The 20,633-nt window shown below is 41.7% G+C and overlaps 1 protein-coding gene across 4 annotated transcripts in view; it reads left to right on the top strand.

The window, feature by feature from the left end:
* Positions 1-16,534, top strand: part of CHUK (component of inhibitor of nuclear factor kappa B kinase complex) — a 47,804-nt gene extending 31,270 nt beyond the window's left edge. For 2 of the 4 annotated variants that reach the window (XM_006157378.3, XM_027775286.1), the window contains 8 exons: positions 3,836-3,897; positions 6,072-6,181; positions 7,672-7,721; positions 11,495-11,591; positions 11,884-12,031; positions 12,777-12,910; positions 14,854-14,953; positions 16,293-16,534. In XM_006157378.3, coding sequence (XP_006157440.1) covers positions 3,836-3,897; positions 6,072-6,181; positions 7,672-7,721; positions 11,495-11,591; positions 11,884-12,031; positions 12,777-12,910; positions 14,854-14,953; positions 16,293-16,322 — 731 coding nt within the window. In that variant the 3' untranslated portion in view covers positions 16,323-16,534. Of the gene's footprint in view, positions 1-3,835; positions 3,898-6,071; positions 6,182-7,671; positions 7,722-11,494; positions 11,592-11,883; positions 12,032-12,776; positions 12,911-13,467; positions 13,688-14,853; positions 14,954-16,292 lie in introns of those variants that run through there. The other 2 variants (XR_001371039.2, XM_014591180.2) reach the window with 2 other exon arrangements.
* Positions 16,535-20,633: the final 4,099 nt, after the last annotated feature.

Below are 20,633 nucleotides of genomic sequence, written 5' to 3'. Positions count from 1 at the left end.
TAGGGCCTCGGTAGGGCTTCAGTATTGTACAGCGGCACCTTACCACCCGTGCCACCACAAACCTCATGTCTTTTATTAGTTTAAGTTAAATTAATTATTTATTTATAAAAATTATTTATTTAACTTTATTATTATTTTTAAGTTTGTTATAGGACATGTGTCCTCACCAGAGAGACAGAGAGAGAGGATAAGTGAAAAAGCAAGCCACCAGGTTCAGGACTTGAACCATGGTTGGCTGTGTGGCAATCCAGTACCTCAACCATCATGCCACCTGCTGGCCCCTAATTTTATTTTTTAAGAGAGATATTTGCTATGTGGCATGTGAGCTCACCAGAGAGGCAGAAAGTGAGAAATCATCCATCAAGGGGGATGACCATGCTGTAACCCCTTTTCCTCCTGTCTCCTCTTGGGATTTGGGGCACGTACACACATACGCCCTGAGTGAGTTTTACGTCCCCGAGTCTGGGACTCAAACTGTGGTTGACTACATGGGAGTCCAGCAGCATAACCATTACGCCATCTGCTGGTTCCTTTCATTTTTTTTAGTTTGCTGTAGGGCATGTGCATTTGCCAATAGACAAAGCACCTCCCCAGGGGTATGGCCATGCTTTGATCCCTTCTCCATTCTTCTCTCAGGATTTTAGGCATGCATGCACATGTGCCTGGTATGTTTTTCAGGCTGCTGGGTCTGAAACTCGAATTGCATGCTCAGCCATGTGGCATCCAGCCACTTTAACCATGATGCCACTTGCTGGCTCTCTCTGTTTTTTTTTTTTTAATTATTTTTTATTTAATTTTATTTATTCATTCTTTTTAATATGACCAGAGAGAGAGAGAGGGAGGGAGGGAAAGTGAGAAGGCAAGTTGCCGTATCTGGGACTTGAACTGTGGTTGGCCATGTGGGAGTCCAGCACCTTAACTACTGTACCTTTCTCTGGCTCCATATAGTTTCTTTTATTTTTTTAAAAATTTTTAAATGATTTATTTAATTTTATTTATTCATTCTTTTTAATATGACCAGAGAGAGAGAGAGGGAGGGAGGGAAAGTGAGAAAGCAAGCCACTAGGTCCAAGACTGGAACTGTGGTCAGCTATTTGGGAGTGTCCTGTGTCTTAACCACCTTGCCACCTGCTGGCCTCCTTCATATGATATTTTTTAGTAACCCCCTCAAATACACTAACATAGCCAGAGGAATCTTGAAATACTTATTTTTCTGTAAATAATCAAATAATTCCAAGTTTACATTTCCTTCCAAACCACATACTGTGAAGTCTTGCCTCTTTTTATTGTATACAGTCTCTAAATTTTGAGCATTTGACTATAAACTTATCTATCTTCAGATGAATCAAGAAAATGTAAAAAGCAGAGTTAAAATTAGAATAAACAGAATGGTTCACCATCAGCATTCCTGTTTCTTTTTTTTAGAGAGACTTTTGTGCCATATGGCGCACACGCTCACTAGAAAGACAGAGACAGAAAGCAAGTAATCACCCCCCCGGGGTGGATGACCTTGCCATAGTCCCTTCTGTTCCATTCTCCTCTTGGGATATTGGGCACACGTACATCGCCTGGCATGAGTTTCAAGCTACCAGGTCCAGGACTCGAACTGTGGTTGACTATGTTAGAGTCCAGTGCCCTAGCCACTGTGCTCCCTGCTGGCCCTCAAAAACAAATCCTTTTTAAGAAACTAAATACTGTTTGTACATTTGTCCAAAGAAAGGAGTGAGTATCTGAAAATAAATGTTCAACAGTGTTCAGTTGGGTGAATAATTTACTCCCCAGAGTTGGTTCTGTGATCGATGTTTTATTTCTGTGTGTGTATTACATGCATTCTGGTGAATGACAAAACATATAATTATCTTACTGAAGTACCTTTAACTTGTCAAAGGCATACTATATAGAAAAAGAATAAGGTTGATTTATTATGTACTAATATTAAAAGATCATCTGTATCTTTAATTGACAGTGATTTAAAAATAAAATTTGCCTTAGGGCACTTGTGCTTGCCCGAGAAAGAGAGAAAGTGAGACATCATCCCCCACCCCTCCGAGGATGGCCATTCTGCAGGATGGCCATTCTGCAATCCCTTCTCCTTCATCTCTCCCTTCTCTAAGGATTTTGGGCACACATGCACAGGCACCCGGCATGTTTTGCAAGCTGCTAGTCTGGGACTTGAATCGCAAAGTCGGCCTTGATTGATGTAATGCCTTAACCACCATGCCACCTGATGGCCTGGCAGTGGTTGTTTTTTGTTGTTGTTGTTGTTTTTGTTTTTTAATTTGCTAGGTGGTGGGTACACTGGCTGGAAAGATAGAGGGAGAAAGGTCGGGGATGGAGAAAGCACTTCCCTTGGGGGATGGCCACATCACAATCCCACTTCTGTTCTATCAGTATTTTGGGCGAGCACGCACATGTGCCTGGCATGTTTTTCAAGCTCCCGGATCTAGAGCTCGAACTGCACAGTCAGCCGTGTGGGATCTAGCTTCCTTGATCGCCATGCCACTGGCTGGCCCAAAAAATGGTATTTTAGATCATGAAAAAAAAGAGTGTATGTATGTATGTGGTCTCACTATGAGGGAATAGAGGGCGTGTCTGTGTAACAAATAATCAAGATAGACTTTTTTTTTGTGTAGGATGGAGTAGAGGGAGGGAGTCCTTTTTGGTTGTTTCTTTAATCCTCTTATAGTGCTTGGTATTTATTAAAAAATCATATTCATTTATTACTTTTTAAAAATTTTATTTGTTTATTTATTTATTTTGGAGAGGTTTTTTGCTATAGGGCACATGCGCTCACCAGAAAGATGGACAGAGAGACAGAAAGCGAGAAATCACCCCCTAGGGTGAATGGCCATGCTGCAATTCCTTCTCCTCCATTCTCCTCTTGGGATCTTATGCACATGTGCTCAGCGTGAGTTTAAGCCACCCTGTCTGGGACTTGAACCACTGTCGACCACATGGGAGTCCAGCGACTTAGCCATTACACCATCTGCTGGTCTCTATTTATTTATTTTTAATTTGAGGAGAGAAGGAGAGCGAGCGAGAGAGAGAGACAGAGAGGGAAAGTGAGAAAGCAAGCTGCCAGACCCAGGACTTGAACCTTGGTCAGCCATGTGGGAGTCCATTGCCTTTTACAACCACACTACTTGCTGGCCCAAATTTTAAAAAATTTAGGAAGGTCAGCAGGTGGTGTGGTGGTTAAGGAGCTGGATTCCCACATGGCTGACTGTGGTTCGAGTCTTAGGTCTGGTGGCTTGCTTTCTCATTTTCTCTCTGTCTGTCTGTCTCTCTCTGGTCAAATTAAAAATAATAATAAACATAATAAATTCTTTAAAAAATGTTTAAGAGAAAACCGTCTCTATTAGTTTCCTAAGGCTTCCATAATGAAATACCATAAACCAGGTGACTTAAAGCAATATAAATGTATCGTCTCACAGTTGTCATAGGCCGAAAGTCCAAAATCATGTTGTGGACAGGGCCCTGGTCCCTCGAGCTGTCGGCAAGAGTCCTCCCTTGCTCCTTCCTAGCTTCTTGTGGTTGACCAGCCATCCTTGGTGTTCTTGACTTGCAGTTGTAGCACTTCAATCTCTGCCTCCATTGTCACATATCCCCTTGTCACATGGCATTATCCCCTTATGTGTCTGTGTCCCTGTGTCTCATCTCTTATGATAAGGACACTAGTCATACTGGGGTCAGGACTGCAATGTGGATTTTGGGGGGACAGAATTCAACTTGTGACACATCTTGATGTTCATATGGCAACAAGACAAGTAGGTTAGTAACTAAAGTTACAGCCGTTTGTGTGTAAAGCAATTTAGACTTTTTTTTTGTTTTTTAGCTTCAGAAAAAATGCTAAAAGCATGGAAAGAAATGGAAGAAAAGGCCATCCATTACGCTGAGGTAAAATCATTGAGCCCATTTTGCACTTATTAATTCTCTATGTTTCCACAGAAATTATTTTTGGTTTTGGTATATAAAGAATTACTTCTGTCATTCCTGAATATTAGATAAACACTGGGTTTGTCAGAAATGTCGTGACATGTTTTTTCTATGTTTTTCTGTGTCAAATTGATCATGACTTCTGACAGCCCAGTATCTTACACTTGCTTTGTATATTTAGAGGGAGGTACCACAGCTGATGAAAACAAGGGCTTTGGGTAAATTGCTTAGTCTCACTGAGCTTTAGTTTACTTATTATATTATAGGGACAATACCTTTCCTAGTGTGGTTATAAAGATTAAATGAGAGTCAATATTAAGTGGTAGTTACTGCTGTTTTTATAACTGGTTTAGATTGGGTGACTGGACATCTTGGTTTACCGTGAACAGTCCCAGGTTATACCTGGTGTTTTAACCACGATTGTCACTAGTGCTTCCTTTCACTCTCGGAATCATGCTGGTTTAGACAATAAGTTATCTGGTCTCTCATGGTGCACAAGTCACTCTAGGTCAAGATCCCCACTGCCCACACACAGTGGTAGATGGGAAGGGTATGAGCAATCAAGCAAGCTAGGCTTGGCCTGTGTGTGCAGCTGCTCCCCATGCGCCCACTGCTGCCTGCGCTCCGCCTCCTGTCAGATCAGTAGCAGTACTGGATTCTCATGGGAGCGTGGACCCTATTCATTGTGCATTGCAGTGTGGTAGTGGTGGAAATGGGGTGCACAGTGGATGTGTTACACTTGAGTCATCCCAGGACCAACGCTTCCCCACCCCCTCCATGGAGGGATCGTCTTCCATGAGGCTGGGCCCTGGTGCCAGGAAAGCAGGCCCGCAGTGGTAGCTGTTGCCCTGTACAGCTGCTCATGGCCCTAGAGGGTTGCTCTCCTTGATGCCACAGCTTACCCTGAGAATGTGGGTGGGACAGTTGATATCTTGGGGCGAAAAATTCTGGTTCTTTATCTTTTTGTGTCCTTATTCAAGGCAGTCAATGAGAATCATAGAGAATACCAGTGGCTTTCTTTTCTTTTTAAATTTTAAAAAAAGAATTACTTATTTCCATTTTGTTAGGTTTTTATTTAACCAGAGGGGGAGAGAGACCGAGAGAGAGAAGGGGAGAAACCATGTCACCAGGTCCAGGACTTGAACCATGGTTGGCCATGTGGGAATCCAGCGTCCTTAACCTCCACACCACCTGCCAGCCCCACCAGTGGTTTTCGTGGCAACTTTTCTGTCTTGTTACTGACACCTCTCCTTTTTTGCCTCTCCAGAGGAAAAAGCGAATGCTAGTAGTAATTTGCTGTTATCAAGAGAGAAAAGAGAACATAGGAATAAGGATGTTCTTTGGAAAGACTAAGTGTCAGAATATGAAGGATATAAAGACTTCAATAAAATGAGTGAATTTTTAAAAAAATGTTATTTTAGGGACCAGCAGATGGCATAATGGCTACAGTGCTAGAATTCCATGTAGTCAACTTTGGTTCAAGTCCCAGACCCAGCAGCTTAAAATTCACACCAGGCACATGTGCTTGCATGCCCTGAGAGGAGAATGGAGGAGAAAGGACTGCAGCGTGCCATCCTCCCTGGGGAGTAGTTTCTTGCTTTCTGTCTCTCCAGTGAGCACATGTGCCCTATAGCAAAAATATCTCTAAAAAAAATGTTTTTTTAATTTGAATTGCCAGAGCACACAAGCACTCATCAGAGAGAGAGAGAATCGCCCAGTGGAGTGTGGTCATGCTGTGGTCCTTTTTCCTCCATTTCTCCATCCCATCAAGATTTTGGGCTCACATGTGCCACTGTCCCGCATATTCCTCAAGCTAGTGGGTCCAGAACTCAAATGCGTGGTTGGCCATGTGGGATCCAGCTGCCTCAATGACTAGCTCACAGGCCGGCCCATCTAGCATGTTTTTCAAGTCATCAGGCTGGCATTCCAACCACAGTCAGCCATGTACAGTCTAGTTCCCGATGCCCTGCATCTAACCATCGCACCACAGGACTAGCCCAAAATCAGTGCTTTATATTAAATTACTTAGTTCTTCTACTGCAGCAGCAAGTCCTTCTATCCTTAAGCCTTGACTTTTCTTTCATACTGTATGATGAGAAGCTTTTCATTTCCTTTGTTTCTTTATCGTACTGTAGGTTGGTGTCATTGGATACCTAGAGGATCAGATTATGTCCTTGCACACTGAGATCATGGAGCTACAGAAAAGTCCCTACGGAAGACGTCAGGGAGACTTGATGGAATCTTTGTAAGTATAGTCTCATTAGTCTTTTTTATTTTTGGAGAGGTGTTTGCTATAGGACGCGTGTACTCTCCCAGAGACGGAGAGATAGGAAGCGAAATCACTCCCGGGGGGGATGGCCATGCCGCAATCCCTTCTCCTCCATTCTCCTCTTGGGATCTTGGGTACACACACACACATGCACATGCCCAGCATGAGTTTAAGCCACCGGGTCTGGGACTTGAACCATGGTTGACTACATGGGAGTCCAGCAACATAGCTATTATGCCAACTGCTGGTCCCTGTTTGTAGTTTTTTCTTTTGGCTCACATCTGGCGGATTCTGCTCTGTATGTTTTTTCACTTATTCTTAGCCAAAAGGTCAAGAAGTGATTGTGTGGTTCTTTTCTACAGTTTTACTTACCCCAGATATATCGGCATCTTTTTTTTTTTTTTTAATTTTTTTTATTTAAGGTTTTTGCACAGAGCCCATGTGCTCTCCAGAGAGGGACAGAGGGAGAGAGAAGGTGAGAAATCACCCCCCACACTGCATGCCACACTGCAAACCCTTCTCCATTCTTCTGGAATTTTGGGTGGCCACGCACGCACACCCAGAGTGATTTTCAAGCCATCAAGTCTGGGACTTGAACCACAGTCGGCCATGGCAGAGTCCAGTGCCCTAACCACTATGCTACATGATGACCCTTTGGCATTATATTTTAAAAGGAAACTTAGTTACAGAAAATTTGGGAAATAACTCTTTGAGTTGACCTTCTTTGCCTTTTAAATAAAAGCTACTCTTTCATATGACTGTTAAGAATTTTCCAACTATACCTAAGTTACACATTTCCCTTATACTTCTGGATCAAGATATTGCCTCTTTAATGCCCCAAATGAGTCAACTTTCCAAGTATCTGGATTATAACTTCATATTTTTTCTATAATTACAGACCATAATTTTTGCTTTTTAAGTGTTCTGGATGCAAGCAGGTTGTATTTGTGTCTGTAGATCAAAGCATCTATCAAGTATATTAAAACTTCACATTTTAAGAACTTCTATAGTGGGACCAGCAGTTAGCGTAATGGCTATGTTGCTGGACTCCCATGTAGTTGACCGTGGTTCGAGTCCTGGACCTGGCAGCTTAAACTCACGCGGTGCACGTGTGCGTGCATGTCCAAAATCCTGAGAGGAGAATGGAGGAGAAGGGATTGCGGCGTGGCCATCCCCCCTGGGGGGGTGATTTCTTGCTTTCTGTCTCTCTCTGTCTTTCTGGCGAGCGCATGCGCCCTATAGCAAACCCCCCCCCGAGCCGCTTTCAGCACCCCCCCCCCCCCAAAAAAAAAGAACTTCTATAGTTCTTGTTATTCAATGAAATACTCGGTAAAATATTCATTGGCCCTATGTACTTGCTTTGAAATGGGATCATTATTCAGATAATCAGTATTGTTCATTTCCAGTTGTGGATTATTTGAGTCATTAGATTACTTTCTCATATATAGGTATGTTTTCTTTTATAGGGAACAGCGTGCCATTGATCTGTACAAGCAGCTAAAGCACAGGCCTTCAGGTAAGATGCTTCCAGTCACAGTACATGAAGGCATTTTGGAAACAACCATTAAAAAAATCAGGGGGAATTTTATATGTTTTAAAAGCTACAGAATAAATTTCAATGTGATATTGCCATTGAGACATCTGTGGTACACTAGTTTTCAATTTGTGAAAATTTACGAGATTAGGAAGGGAAAGTAATAAGGAAAGTGAGGTAGAAACATTTTTAAAGGGAATTGAAAAGAAGAAATCAAAAGGAAAAAAAGGAACTAGAAAAGAGGAAGATAAAGAAAGAAGCTGTAGAAAGATGGGAAACTAAGTGCTGCTTAAGATGAGAAGATTGGGAAGATGCAGTGGGTTCAGGTGCAACGTGGTTAGAGAGAAGGCCCGCATTCTAGGCCAGAGCAGTTGACCTTGAAGTGCTGCCTCCATCTGCACTGATCACCAGCTGCCTGATTCCTTGGCCCAACAGTTCCTCTTGAACATCTGCTGAAAACACAGAGTATGGTCTGCTGGAAAGAGCCCGATTGGGAATCAGACAGCTTAAATTCTAGATTGGTGCTTTACTGACCACATGACCCTAGGCAAATCTCCCTGTGTCTTATTTCCCACCTTCCAAACAGGGTTGAAGGGTAGCTTTCTTAACTCTGGTATGTTGTGTCAGTGTATTTAAGAGGATGTATATGAAAATGCTTTGGGGGACCAGCAGTTAGCATAATGGCTATGTCGCTGGACTCCCACGTAGTCGACCGTGGTTCGAGTCCCGGACCCGGTGGCTTAAACTCACACCGGGCGCCTGTGCATGCGTGCGTACCCAAGATCCCAAGAGGAGAATGGAGGAGAAGGGATTGCAGTGTGGCCATCCCCCCTGGGGGGTGATTTCTCACTTTCTATCTCTCCGTCTCTGTCTGGTGAGCACACGTGCCCTATAGCAAAACCTCTCCGTCTTAAGAAAAACCCCACAAAAAAAAAAAAAAAAAAAAAGCAAAAAAAAAAGCTTTGGAAACTGTGCAGTGTTATGTATCTGCAAAATGTTATCATTTAGTTAAAATTTTATTTGTTTTGAAAAGTTGGAGAAGGAATAAAAAGTGAAATCTGTGCCCTAATGCACAGTATACTCAAGTTACTTTTTAAAAGGATGTATTATGCTTAAAAATTTGCCAACATATAGGAACACATGTAAATTAATATGCATGTGGGGGCCAGCAGGTGGTATAAGTGGTTAAGGTGCTGGACTCCAATATGACCAACTGCGGTTCAAGTCCCGGACCTGGCAACTTGAAACTTATGCCAGGTGCATGTGCATGTATGCCCAAAATCGTGAGAGGAGAATGAAGGAGAAGAGATTGCAGTGTGGCCATATCTCACTTTCTCCCTGTCTGGGTCCCAGCATAATTCTGTGCCTATGGCAATATGTGTCTGATAGCAAAAATCTCTCTCTTTTCTTTTTTTGGAGAGGTTTTTGCTATAGGGCGCGTGCACTCGCCAGAAAGACAGAGAGAGACAGAGAGCGAGAAATCACCCCCCCGGGGGGGGCGGTGGCTACCCCACAATCCTTTCTCCATTCTCCTCTCAGGATCTTGGGTGTGCATGCACACACGCCTGGCTTGAGTTTAAGCCACTGTGTCTGGGACTCAAACTGTGTTGTACTACATGGGAGTCCAGCAACGTAGTCGTTACGCCAACTGCTGGTACCAAAAATCTCTCTGTTTAAAAAAAGAAATTGACACACACACACACACACACACACGAAATTGCATTTAAAAAGAACAGGACTGCCTCTTACACTGGTTGTTATTATAGTGAAGTTTGTTCAGTTTATCTCTACAGACATTTATAAAGTATACTTTTTTAAAGAATTATTTATTTAATTTTATTTGTTACTATTATTTATTTATATTTTCAATTTGATCAGAAAGAGTAAGCAGGCTATCCCATATGGGAGTCCAGTGCCTTAACCACCATGCTTCCTGCTGGCCCCAATAAAGTACACTTAAGGCAGAGAGGAGAATCCTACATAGCACACATGCCTGGTGTGATTTTCAAGCTGCTGGGTTCGGGACTCAAACCGTGCAGTTGACCATGTAGGATCTAGTGCCTTAACCTTCATGTCACCTGCTGGTCAAAAGACATACTTTTTAGAAGTCTCCTTTGACACTCCTTTCATAGTTTTTTGCTTGTTTTGTTTTTGTTTTTCGTGGGGGTTTTTTGGTAAAATGGGGTAACAAAGCAGACATCTCATAGGACTGTTCAGAGGGTAAATGAGGAAATTGTAAGCAGGTGGTCACAAATACTAGAAATACTTTTACATTCATGCTTAATTATTGTCCAAGGAAAATAGCAGCATAGATGCCTGAGCAACTTTCAATTCTTTCAAGTAGCTATTTTTCTGGAATGTAACAATTAATGCTAGTAGTTTTTTTTTAAAAATTCAGGTAGCAGGGCATGATGGTTAAGATGCTGGACTCCCACATGGCCAACCACGGTTCAAGTCCTGAACCTGGTGGCTTGCTTTCTCACTTTCCTTCTCTTTGATCAAATTAAAATAATAAGAAGAATTAAAGTTAAATAAATTTTTTAAATATTCAGATAGTATTTATTATAAACTGTAGAACTCACAAACCGTGACCAGCCATCGTCCTATTTGAGGATATTTCCCAGCTGCCAGTTACCTCTAAGATGTCACAGTACTCTCAAATTGTACCTCAGGGTCTGCAGTTCCCTTTATTAGTACATCAGGTTTAAGTTCGTTGGCTTTTTCAAAGCTTTCATGGCCTATAAACAGATGGATAAACATGAAATTCCAAGTTAGGGCAAAGGCCTTCTTCCTGCAAGGCTGTGACAGTTTGATGAATTGTCCTGCTGTTTCTAAATAGGTGTTGTTAATCATGCAAGAAGAACTGGTCTCTGAACTAGGGGCTAGCTGCGTACGTGTCTGGGCTTGAGTTAGTAAGGGAGAAAGATACCAAAGAGTGTTCTCAAGTATAGGCAGTGACAATACAGTGATCAGTATATACATGTAGTTGACCTTTGAGCACAGGTTTGAAGTGAGTGAGTCCACAGATATATGGATTTTATCCAGTAGGTATATTGGAAAATGCAGTACAGTACTGCAACGTGTCTGGTCTTTTTTTGGAGTGGGGAGAAGTTGTGTACACTCATTAGAGGGAGAGGCAGAGGCAGAGGGAGAAGGAGAAAGCACCTTCCTAATGGGGCATGGTCACACAGCAATCCCTTCTTCATCGTTCCCTCCTTTTGGGACTTTGGGCATGCAAATATACATGCCCGGAGTGTTTTTAAACTGGTCTGGAACTGGAACTGCATGGTTGGCTATGTGGGATCTGGCTGCCCTAACCATAGCCCACCTTATAATTTTCTTAATAACATTTTGTTTTTTTCTAGCTTACTTTATTGTAAGGATACAATATATAGTACATAAACACATTTTTATGTTATCGATAAGGCTTCTGGTCAATAGTAAGCTATTCGTAAAGTTTCTGGGGAGTCAGAGGTTATATGTGGATTTTCTACCGCACAGGGGCCAGTGCCTCTCTCATATTAAGTGTCAACTGTACATTATATATAAACAAAAGCACATAAATTTGGTTTTTGATACATAAGTAGAATTTCTTCATAGATAATTTCTAAATCTTTTAATTCAGTTTTTAATTTAAATGGAAGTGTTTATTAAAACACTTCAGATTTTGAGAAATGTTTGAGGAAATTTTTGTTTGGAGGGTGATTTGCTCATGCAGAAGCGAGCCGACGCCAACTGACTGAAGTCCTTTGTAGATCACTCCTACAGCGACAGCACCGAGATGGTGAAGATCATTGTGCACACTGTACAGAGTCAGGACCGGGTTCTCAAGGAGCTGTTTGGTCATCTGAGGTAGAAAAATTGCTTTCTTTCATATTGAAAGGTCAGCACATTTTTATCATGTTGCTTTCCAAGTGTAATGGCCCTCATTGGTAAATATACTGGGCTCAGGAAGAGTTTTGGTGGTACCGTGGGTAACTTGATCACAGCTGCATGTGCTTAGATGTTCTGTTCCTGGGCACTCCTGTGGAGATAGTCAGTCATGAACTGGTATGGTGCTTACTGTGACTCGTTTCCCCAGCTGGGTTTGGGAATAGTCATGTGAGCGATACGTGCATATCTGACGCTGATGTCATCTCTCCAGCAAGTTGTTGGGCTGTAAGCAGAAGATTATCGATCTTCTCCCCAAGGTGGAAGTGGCCCTCAGTGACATCAAAGAAGCTGACAGTGCTGTCATGTTTATGCAAGGAAAAAGGCAGAAAGAAATATGGCATCTCCTTAAAATTGCCTGTGTAAGTAATTACTAATGAGTGATTTAATATGACAGTGGGTTGCTGTTATTCCCTGCAAAAGAGATTTGTATCAGCATGAGCTGGATCCTCTTGGAGACCTATGCGTTTAGTGTTGAGTTGATGCCTCTGTTCTTTGCTTGGTGTCCGTCTAGCAATTGAAATGATCATCTTGCATTATCACTCTCCTTTCCAGTTCCTCTGTTTTTAATGCTCCTCCCAACCTTGGACCACTGCAGTTTCCCAACCCAGTTTGTGGGTAGATGAACTTGACTAGTCAGTAAAATCAACCCTTTGTTCAACTGCTTGTTTTTTTTTTTTTTAATAGTTATTTATTTAATTTTATCCTTTATTATTTTAATTTGATCAGAGAGAGGGGTGCACACAGAGAGAGAGAAAGAGAAAGTGAAAAAGCAAGCTGCTGGGTTTAGGACTCAAACTACACTTGGCCATGTGAGAATCCAATGCCTCAACCACCATGCCACCTGCTGATCCCTAACTGCTTGTTTTTTTTTTCCCCTCAACTAAAGTGATATTAGAGGGGTAATTACATTTGGTTTTAATCCATGAAGGAAGGAGCCAAGGACATAACAGAAGTAACATGTAACAGTATGAGTAGTTTTGTAGAGAACTACTGAATATGCATGTGAGTAGTGATGGAAACAAAATGTAATTTTGAGGAATGCAGTGAGAAATTGTGTAAATCAACAGGGTGCTTTCCTATAATCTTGATTTCTTTTTCCTTCAGACACAGAGTTCTGCCAGGTCCCTTGTAGGATCCAGTCTAGAAGGCACAGTAACCCCTCAGGCGTCAGCATGGCTGCCTCCAACCTCAGTAGAACGTGAACGTCCTCAGTCATGTGTGGTAACTCCTCAAGATGGGTGGGTTCACTTTGTAACGCTAGATGGTTGTGTGTCAGAGCAGGGGAGGAATGAGACAGCAGAGCAACAGTTCAGGCAGTCTTCAGAACACTTGAGTGTTGACTGTCCCGTCGCAATAACCTTGGGCAATGTCCTTGACTTGTTTAATGGTCAGATTTCCTTACTGTGAAATGGAATGCCATGTAGAAGTGCTGTAAAAGTTCAAAGTCAATATTTAGCAAGTGCTGCTTAGCTCGATCGAGGTTCTAAGTCCTCTCTTACTGGCTTATCAATTTCATTTACCCAAACCTTATTCCTTCCTTAATCATTTATGTCTCTGTAGGAAGGTATGCTGTCTTTTTTGCATTTCTCATTATAGAGTCCTTGATTACCCTTCTAATAAATTGTTGAGATGCACTGTTATTTTATAACTTAGTATTCCTAAAAACGTACTCCTTTCAATGGCTTAGATCAGTTTTGCAAATAAGAGCTCCAGTTTAAAGCCGCATACTTTGTTTTATTAATTTGTACACGTCTGCTAAAAGCTGAATGACTGTCCATTTCTGTTATTTTCTCAGCATAAGATGTGCCGTACCCAGGGCCAGTGGCTCTTTGCTAGCTTGTGTATTGTCGCTTTTCTCACAACTCATGGAGACCTCTGCGGCCCCAGCATTTCCTGGACGTGCTGCCCCTAATTAGTTTTGCAGGAGTGCAGCCGTGTGACGTCGTGCAGTTGCACATTCTGTACTCTACTTTTATGAGAGAAAAACTCATGGCAGGAAGGAAAGCTGGTATCAGGTATTTTACTTTTTTAAAGAAAGCAAGTTCCAGGGTGTATCTTGGGGTCACTGTAGATTTGGCCCAGTGAAAATATCTACAGCTATAGAGCAGTGCCATAATTAATTGACCTTAGGGAATATTCCATTAATCAGAGTGAAAAGAAGCACAACTTATTACTAACCTTTTTGCTTTCATTAGAGGCAGTTAGGTTTGTGAGGGGTTGCAAATGTCACCTCTATACAGGTAATTCCCAGTTAGAGGTTGTAGTTGTTTGCAAAACTGAATCTGACAGGTATTTTAAATATATTTTCTGGTAGGAAAAAATTATTATAAAGGAAAACCGATTTCAGTGATAATGTAGCCATGGTACTTAAGTACCAAAGATCAGGAACTGTGGCCTTAATTGTTCCATCTATTGATTAAGAGTCGGATCAGGATTTAGATGCTAAGATAAGAGTGGCTACCTTACATGGCCTAGAACTGTAGAACTGACTCCAGTAGAGTAGGGGCTGGTGGTCAGTGAAGGGTGGGCATAGTGGCCATGTGGAAGAGGAATGCATGAGGATGGAGACCAGAGTCAGGATCTCGTTCGAATACAAACTTCCAGGGATACTTCTTGGTTCTGGGCAGCTCCTCTGTCATGGTTTTCTCGTGCGGTCCTCAGGCACCAGCTTGCTTGTTTTCCTTTTCATTGCTGTCATCTGCCGTGTCCAGCTAGTTTTTCACTTTCCCTGATCTCTGCAGAACAGATTGTACTCTTGTATCCTCTCCCTTACATTATGTCTGTGAAGTAAGCATGCTGGTGCTTTTATTAATAGTGAGGGAAATTTCCAGAAACAAAAAAGAGATATTTCATCTGTCTATGACATGTGAATTATTCCTCCCATCCTCCGACAGTTAACATTTTTAGCAGGGATAAGAAGTTGTATGTAAGTGCCACTTACATTTCAGAGGAATATCAGTCATGTTACAGTGGATTTCTTGTCATTCATGTGAGGCAGAGGCAGCAGCTTGTATTAGACAGGACTCTGCCTCTTGGTGGGAGGAGTGAGGAAACTGAAGACTGCAGGAGTCACCTTCAGTGTGAGGTGCTGGGCTACAGGAGGGTCATGATCATCCTGACCAAAAAGACCAGGAAGTAGAGGAAATTCAGTGCCTCTTTGCTTTGTTCTTTAATCCCACAGGGAGACTTTAGCACAAATGATAGAAGAAAACTTGAACTGTCTTGGCCATTTAAGCACTATTATTCATGAAGCAAGTGAGGAACAGAGAAATAGTATGATGGTAAGTTTCGTATGACAGGGGGCATGTGCTTTAGGTATACTGTGTGCCGGGGTGTAGCTTTCTACGCTAGCCTTACCTAGCATTCAGGTCACACATGAGGAATAGAAGAGCTCGGAGGAAGGAGCATTGGGAAAGTATCTGCAACCTCAGATCTCCATCTTCTGTTATCAGGAATGTACTGGGATTATGTAATCAATAATCTGCAACAGTAGCATTTTTGGTCAAATTAAATTGAGTAGTAAGTTTTCTTTACACTGTGACCATAGAAGTGGAATAGTCATATCTTTTTGCTTCAGCAATCATTTTCTTCAATAAAATGAGATTTGTACTATAATTTAAAAAAAATAATTATTTCATTTTATTTACCATAATCATCATCATTATTTTAGTTTAACAGAGAGAGACAGGGGTGGGGGGGGGATTGAGAAAGCAAGCTGTCAGGCCTGGGACTCGAACTGTGGCTAAGCCAGGGGGGGGGCAGCTGCCAGGCCTGGTACTCGAACTGTGGCTAGCCATGTGGGAGTCCAGAACCTTAACCACCATGTCACCTGCTGGCCCCATGTACTATAATTTAAGTATAAGCCTCTTTGCTTAATGTGAAAAGGCTTTGTTTAATCCCATGGTGAGTGGGATTGTACCTATTGCGTATGAAATGAATTATGTTAATATAGCTGTAATGAATAAAAATGATCATATTAAGATTAGGTTACTATGGAACCAGCAGATGGCATAATGGTTACATCACTGGACTTCCAAGTAGTCGACTGTGGTTCGAGTCCCGGACCTGGTTCGAGACTGGACCAGGCGGGGGCATATGCATGTGTGCCCAAAATCCTGAGAGGAGAATGGAGAAGAAGGGATTGTGGCGTGACCATCCCTCTTGGCGGGAGTGTGATTTCTCGCTTTCTGTCTCTCAGACTCTCTCTGTCCTGCTGGCAAGCACATGTGCCTTATAGCAGAAATCTCTCTTGAAAAAAAAAAGAAAAGATTTGATTATTGTGAACTATTAATTTGTTTTAAACTTGGAGAAATTATTATAAAATGTTTACTAAATTAACTTTTACTATATTTAGTCTCAATGTCAACTCTTTGTATTTCTTCTTTAAGATAATTGTTTGCCTCAAAAACTTTCAATTATTTTTTGAAATTAGCAGAAAATAAGGTGAACTAAACTCTCTAATTAATAACATTTATTACTAATATATGTTAGATTTTTGATGTTTCAGCTTTCAATTATAAAATGTTAAAATACACAGAAATTTTCAAAAATGAACACTCATATACTTACTTATCACTTATACTCAACATCTGATTGTAACTTTTTCATGCCTGGTTTTAGAATCCTGACTGGAGTTGGTTAACAGAATGACTTGCCACTTGTTCACTCTCTCCATCCTCTGAAGCTGCTGCTGCACATGTTGGAAAATTGTTTTTCCCTCACGAAACCATCCTTCAGATACCAGTCAGTGGAAGAAATGGCTGTGATCAAAAACTATATGTGACTTCACAAGCACAATATTTTGATTTTGAGTAATTTTAACCTCTGAACAGATAGGATTTTATAAAAAGCCAATGGACTTATTTAAATATTTGTTTTACTACTACAGCTACTGAAGAGCATCATTGTTATCCATTTGTTTCCAAACGTGGTGAAACATTACTTTTGAGGAACCTTCATAAAGTTCATGGAAAATGGAATTAAAGTACAGGTTTTTTTTAAATTTTTTTATTTTTTGAGATGTTTTTGCTATAGGGCGTGTGCACTCGCCAGACAGACAGAGAGAGACAGAGAGATAGAAAGCGAGAAATCACCCCCCCAGAGGGGATGGCCACGCCACAATCCCTTCTCCTCCATTCTCCTCCCGGGATCTTGGGCACGCATGCACACGCACCCGGTGTGAGTTTAAGCCACCGGGTCCGAGACTCGAACCGCGGTTGACTACGTGGGAGTCCAGTGACATAGCCATTATGCTAACTGCTGGTCCCAAGTACAAGTTGATGCAAGAAAATTTTGAAATCAATGTAGTTTTGTGATAATACACATTTTCCATGAATGTTTTGAAGGCCTCCCTAGTATTTAACTGACCAAAAATAATTTCCAGAGCCAGCTTTGTGTCCTGGTGGTTAAGGCTGCCCTGTTTCATATGGCTGACTAGGCAGTTCAAGTCCTGGATCCAGAGGCTGGAGGAACATACCTGGCAGTGTATGGCCACAATCCTGAAAGGAGCAGGTGGAGGAGAAGGGATAGTGGTGTGACCGTTCCCCCTGAGGTGTGCTTTCTCCTCTCCCTGTGTCTGTGTCTCTCTGGCGAGAATATGCACCCTCTCGCAAAACAATAAAAATACCTTCTAAAGTTTTAACTTTGGGACATAAGCCAAATATATCAATAGTATTGTATGCAGGGAAGAAAAGCTCAACAAACATCCTTTTAAGTAAAGTTGTCTACTTATGTTTCTGTGGAAGAGACTTCTGACAAGTAAAATGATACTTCTTGAAGTTCCAAGCCTACCTCCTCGTGTTGTACTCAACAAGTGCTCTTCCTGGCATCGTAAGGAGGTGGTGTGATCCATTTTCTATTTTATTGCACATTTGACAGTGTCCCCTTACAGAAGGGATTGTGCATCTATCTGCACCTTTGACTCATACATCTTGTTAAATGTGCTATGTGTATATGTATTTAAGATGTACATTTAATAATATCAAAGAGAAGATGATTGTTAATTTATAATGTATTTGAAAGTTATATGTTTTTCATTTGTAAAAATGGGTAATTTGTTTAAACAATCTTTCCTGTCTTGTCATGCAAATGCATAAAGGTCTGCACTCCCTGTCTGTAATTGTATTCCAAAATTTAAAAAACCCTGAAAATAGGATTTTTATAAGCTTTGTGACCAAACTCATTTGCAAGTCTAATCTGAACTGACTCTGTTTACCCCATTTAGTATGAACATTCATTTATTTTGCTGCGAAAGTATTAATATGTTTGATTATTGCAGGTGGGGGTGCTGCCACAGACACTGTGAGGGTGATTATAGTATAGTATATATACTGAATTACTTTTCTAAAATCTGAAAATTTCATAATTCTGAAACATTTGACCTCAAGCATTTCAGATAAAGGATTGTGGATCTCATGAATGTATTGGGGTGGTTGGAAAAGTCATGACATGTTTTTGCATAGAAAAACAGAAAAAAGACATCATGACTTTTCTGACAACCCAATGTTATGTAATTTAGAAGGTATTTGTTTTAAAAAATGTGAAATGCTTTTGTATTCTAGACAATTTTTCACTTTGTATTAAATGATTTTTAAATTACTTTTTTAATCTATTCATTATAAAAATCAGATCGTAGCAGAATACTTGGATATGGCTTAGAAAGATATGAAGGTTTCATGAAGTGGAATTGGTACACAGAATAATGTAGTAGGCCCTCCATGCACTGTCCTTAGAAGTGAATCAGGACTTACAGTCAAGTCAGGACTGGGCAGCTTCTTTGACACTGTTTCCCCATGACGCATCCTGTCACCACCATGCCCTCCCTCATCTTGCTTGTAAACTGACATCATAGGCTCACTGTCCCCACTTCTGCTAGTCATGTCATTTTCCCAGCCACTGATTGTGAAACCTTAGGGCTGTCTTCTCCCATTTTTTTTAGTTATCAGTTACCACTGTTGCTCTAAAGATGGCAGTTCTATCCTTGTTAGTTGTTAGGCAGTTTCTCATTGTTTCTCTCTTTCTAGAAGTTTTCATAAATATTTATTAATTGGATACCAGCTGTTAAAAAGATACAGAGCTACATGGCAAGATCAGAAGCAGTTCACACAGGTAGTACAATGAAAGTGCCAATCTGAAATCTGCATGTTTTTTTAAAATATAATTATTTATTTTATTTTATTTATTCATTTATTTATTTTAATTTGACCAGAGAGAGACAGGGAGGGAGAGAATGAGAAAGCAAGCTGCCATGTCCAGGACTCGAACCCAGGTTAGCCATGTGGGAGTGTCCAGCATCTTAACCACCACGCCACCTGCTGTCCCTGAAATCTGCATATTGCAGGCCATCCAAACACTGGGATTATTAAAGGATTTTTTTTCTCAATGATTATGCATTTTATAAATAAAATAATCAGTAAAAGATTTTCTACTGATACAAGGTGGGGGCTATTCTGATGGCTTGTGTCTTGGGGGCTCAGGGCAGCATGGCCTTTGAAATTTGGGTAGGTGGTGTGAGTCAGAATAGACTAATAGTGAAATCACTTCAAACGCGCTTGCGATGGATGAGTGAGCCACCTCGTTTTTTTGTTGGGTGATAATTTTTCAAAGTTGAGTGGCACTTAGGAATTGTATACATTTAATTCTCTAACCTAAGCATATTATGGCTATCTAAGAGGATCAGAAAACATGGGCTGGAGTTATTCTTTCTGCTTTTGGAAAGGTATAATAGCTAAGCTCTGCAAATATCCTTTATCTGGGATAAGGTTCTATACATTCCTAGGTAATGACAATCAAATGAATCATATAGGGAAGTGAAGGTATTGAAGGGAGCTGGTAAAGTGGCCCAGAAAGGCTTGCTTTAATGAAGAATTGATTCTGTTTACCTCTTACCTCTGCTGCTACTACACTGTAACCTTTGGCCTGGCGTTTCCTAGCCATTTGACATCTCTGCTTTTGTTTGTCTCTGTTCTCAGCCATTCTGCCAATTTACTGGAGCTAACCACTGGTTTTCCATTTCCCTGCCCAAGAGGTTAGTTCACTAGCCTTTTAAGGCTTCTGTCATTATTACCTAACCTACTCTAAAGTGGGTACTTATTTCCATTACATTCCTCAGTCTCCCTCTCCCTTCTGCCCTTTTCCTTCGTCCTTTTTGTTAGGACATGTACATGGTGCAGAATTTTTGAAGAACAGAAGAATAAGTAGTGAAAAAGTCTCTGTCCTAGAACCAGCTTATTTCCCACAACAGCAGAAAATATGCTTCCCAAACTTTCAAAATCCAGCCAACCACACCACTCCTTTTCATCGCGCAAGGCTTCCTGGAAAGGAAAACGGGTACTGTTCTTTTTGGTCTCCCTGGAGGGCCTCCTACACACGCAGGCACTCGCGCGCGCACGCACACGCACATATGCACTCTCCACGCGCCCGTCGCTTAGCCTGTTCTGTTCCGGTGGCTTTCAAAAAGCCCTCTGGATCAGCATCTGGCGCATAATAGATCATTTTTAAAAATTAAAAAAAAACCTTGATGAGTGAATGATGCAGTTAGATGGCATAGCTAATTCTGCACTTAAACAGCACTTTTTCGCCGCAGGTCTAGTTGCGCCTAAACTGCAGATCCATGCCTTGAAATATACGTGCTTGCCACACGTAGGGCTCGCTGGAGACCACGAAAGCACAAACGGAACAGCTACCACACCGAGCGTGAGAGAGTGGGTGTTCTGCACAAGAGCAGACTGCCCAGTCTCTTGTCCTGCCTTCCCTGCCCCGACTTCCCTTCTCTTCCTGAGCTGTCAGATCTGAGAACTACGTCCCATTGCAGGAGACTGCGCGGCCGGGCGCCTGGGAGAATTTTGTCCCATCCGCTCCCCGTCTCTCTAGCCGCGGGGGGCGGGGGGAGTGGGCGGACGCGCCCGCGCAGCCGCAGTGCCGGCGAGTGGGCGGGGCCGGCGGGTGGCGCGGCCGCCGAGG

The sequence above is a fragment of the Tupaia chinensis genome, unplaced genomic scaffold (assembly GCF_000334495.1).
Source record: "Tupaia chinensis unplaced genomic scaffold, TupChi_1.0 Scaffold000539_1, whole genome shotgun sequence".
In the NCBI taxonomy this organism is placed as follows: domain Eukaryota; kingdom Metazoa; phylum Chordata; class Mammalia; order Scandentia; family Tupaiidae; genus Tupaia; species Tupaia belangeri.
The sequence above is the reverse complement of the archived record's forward strand: the minus strand, read 5'-3'. Positions and strand labels throughout refer to the sequence as shown.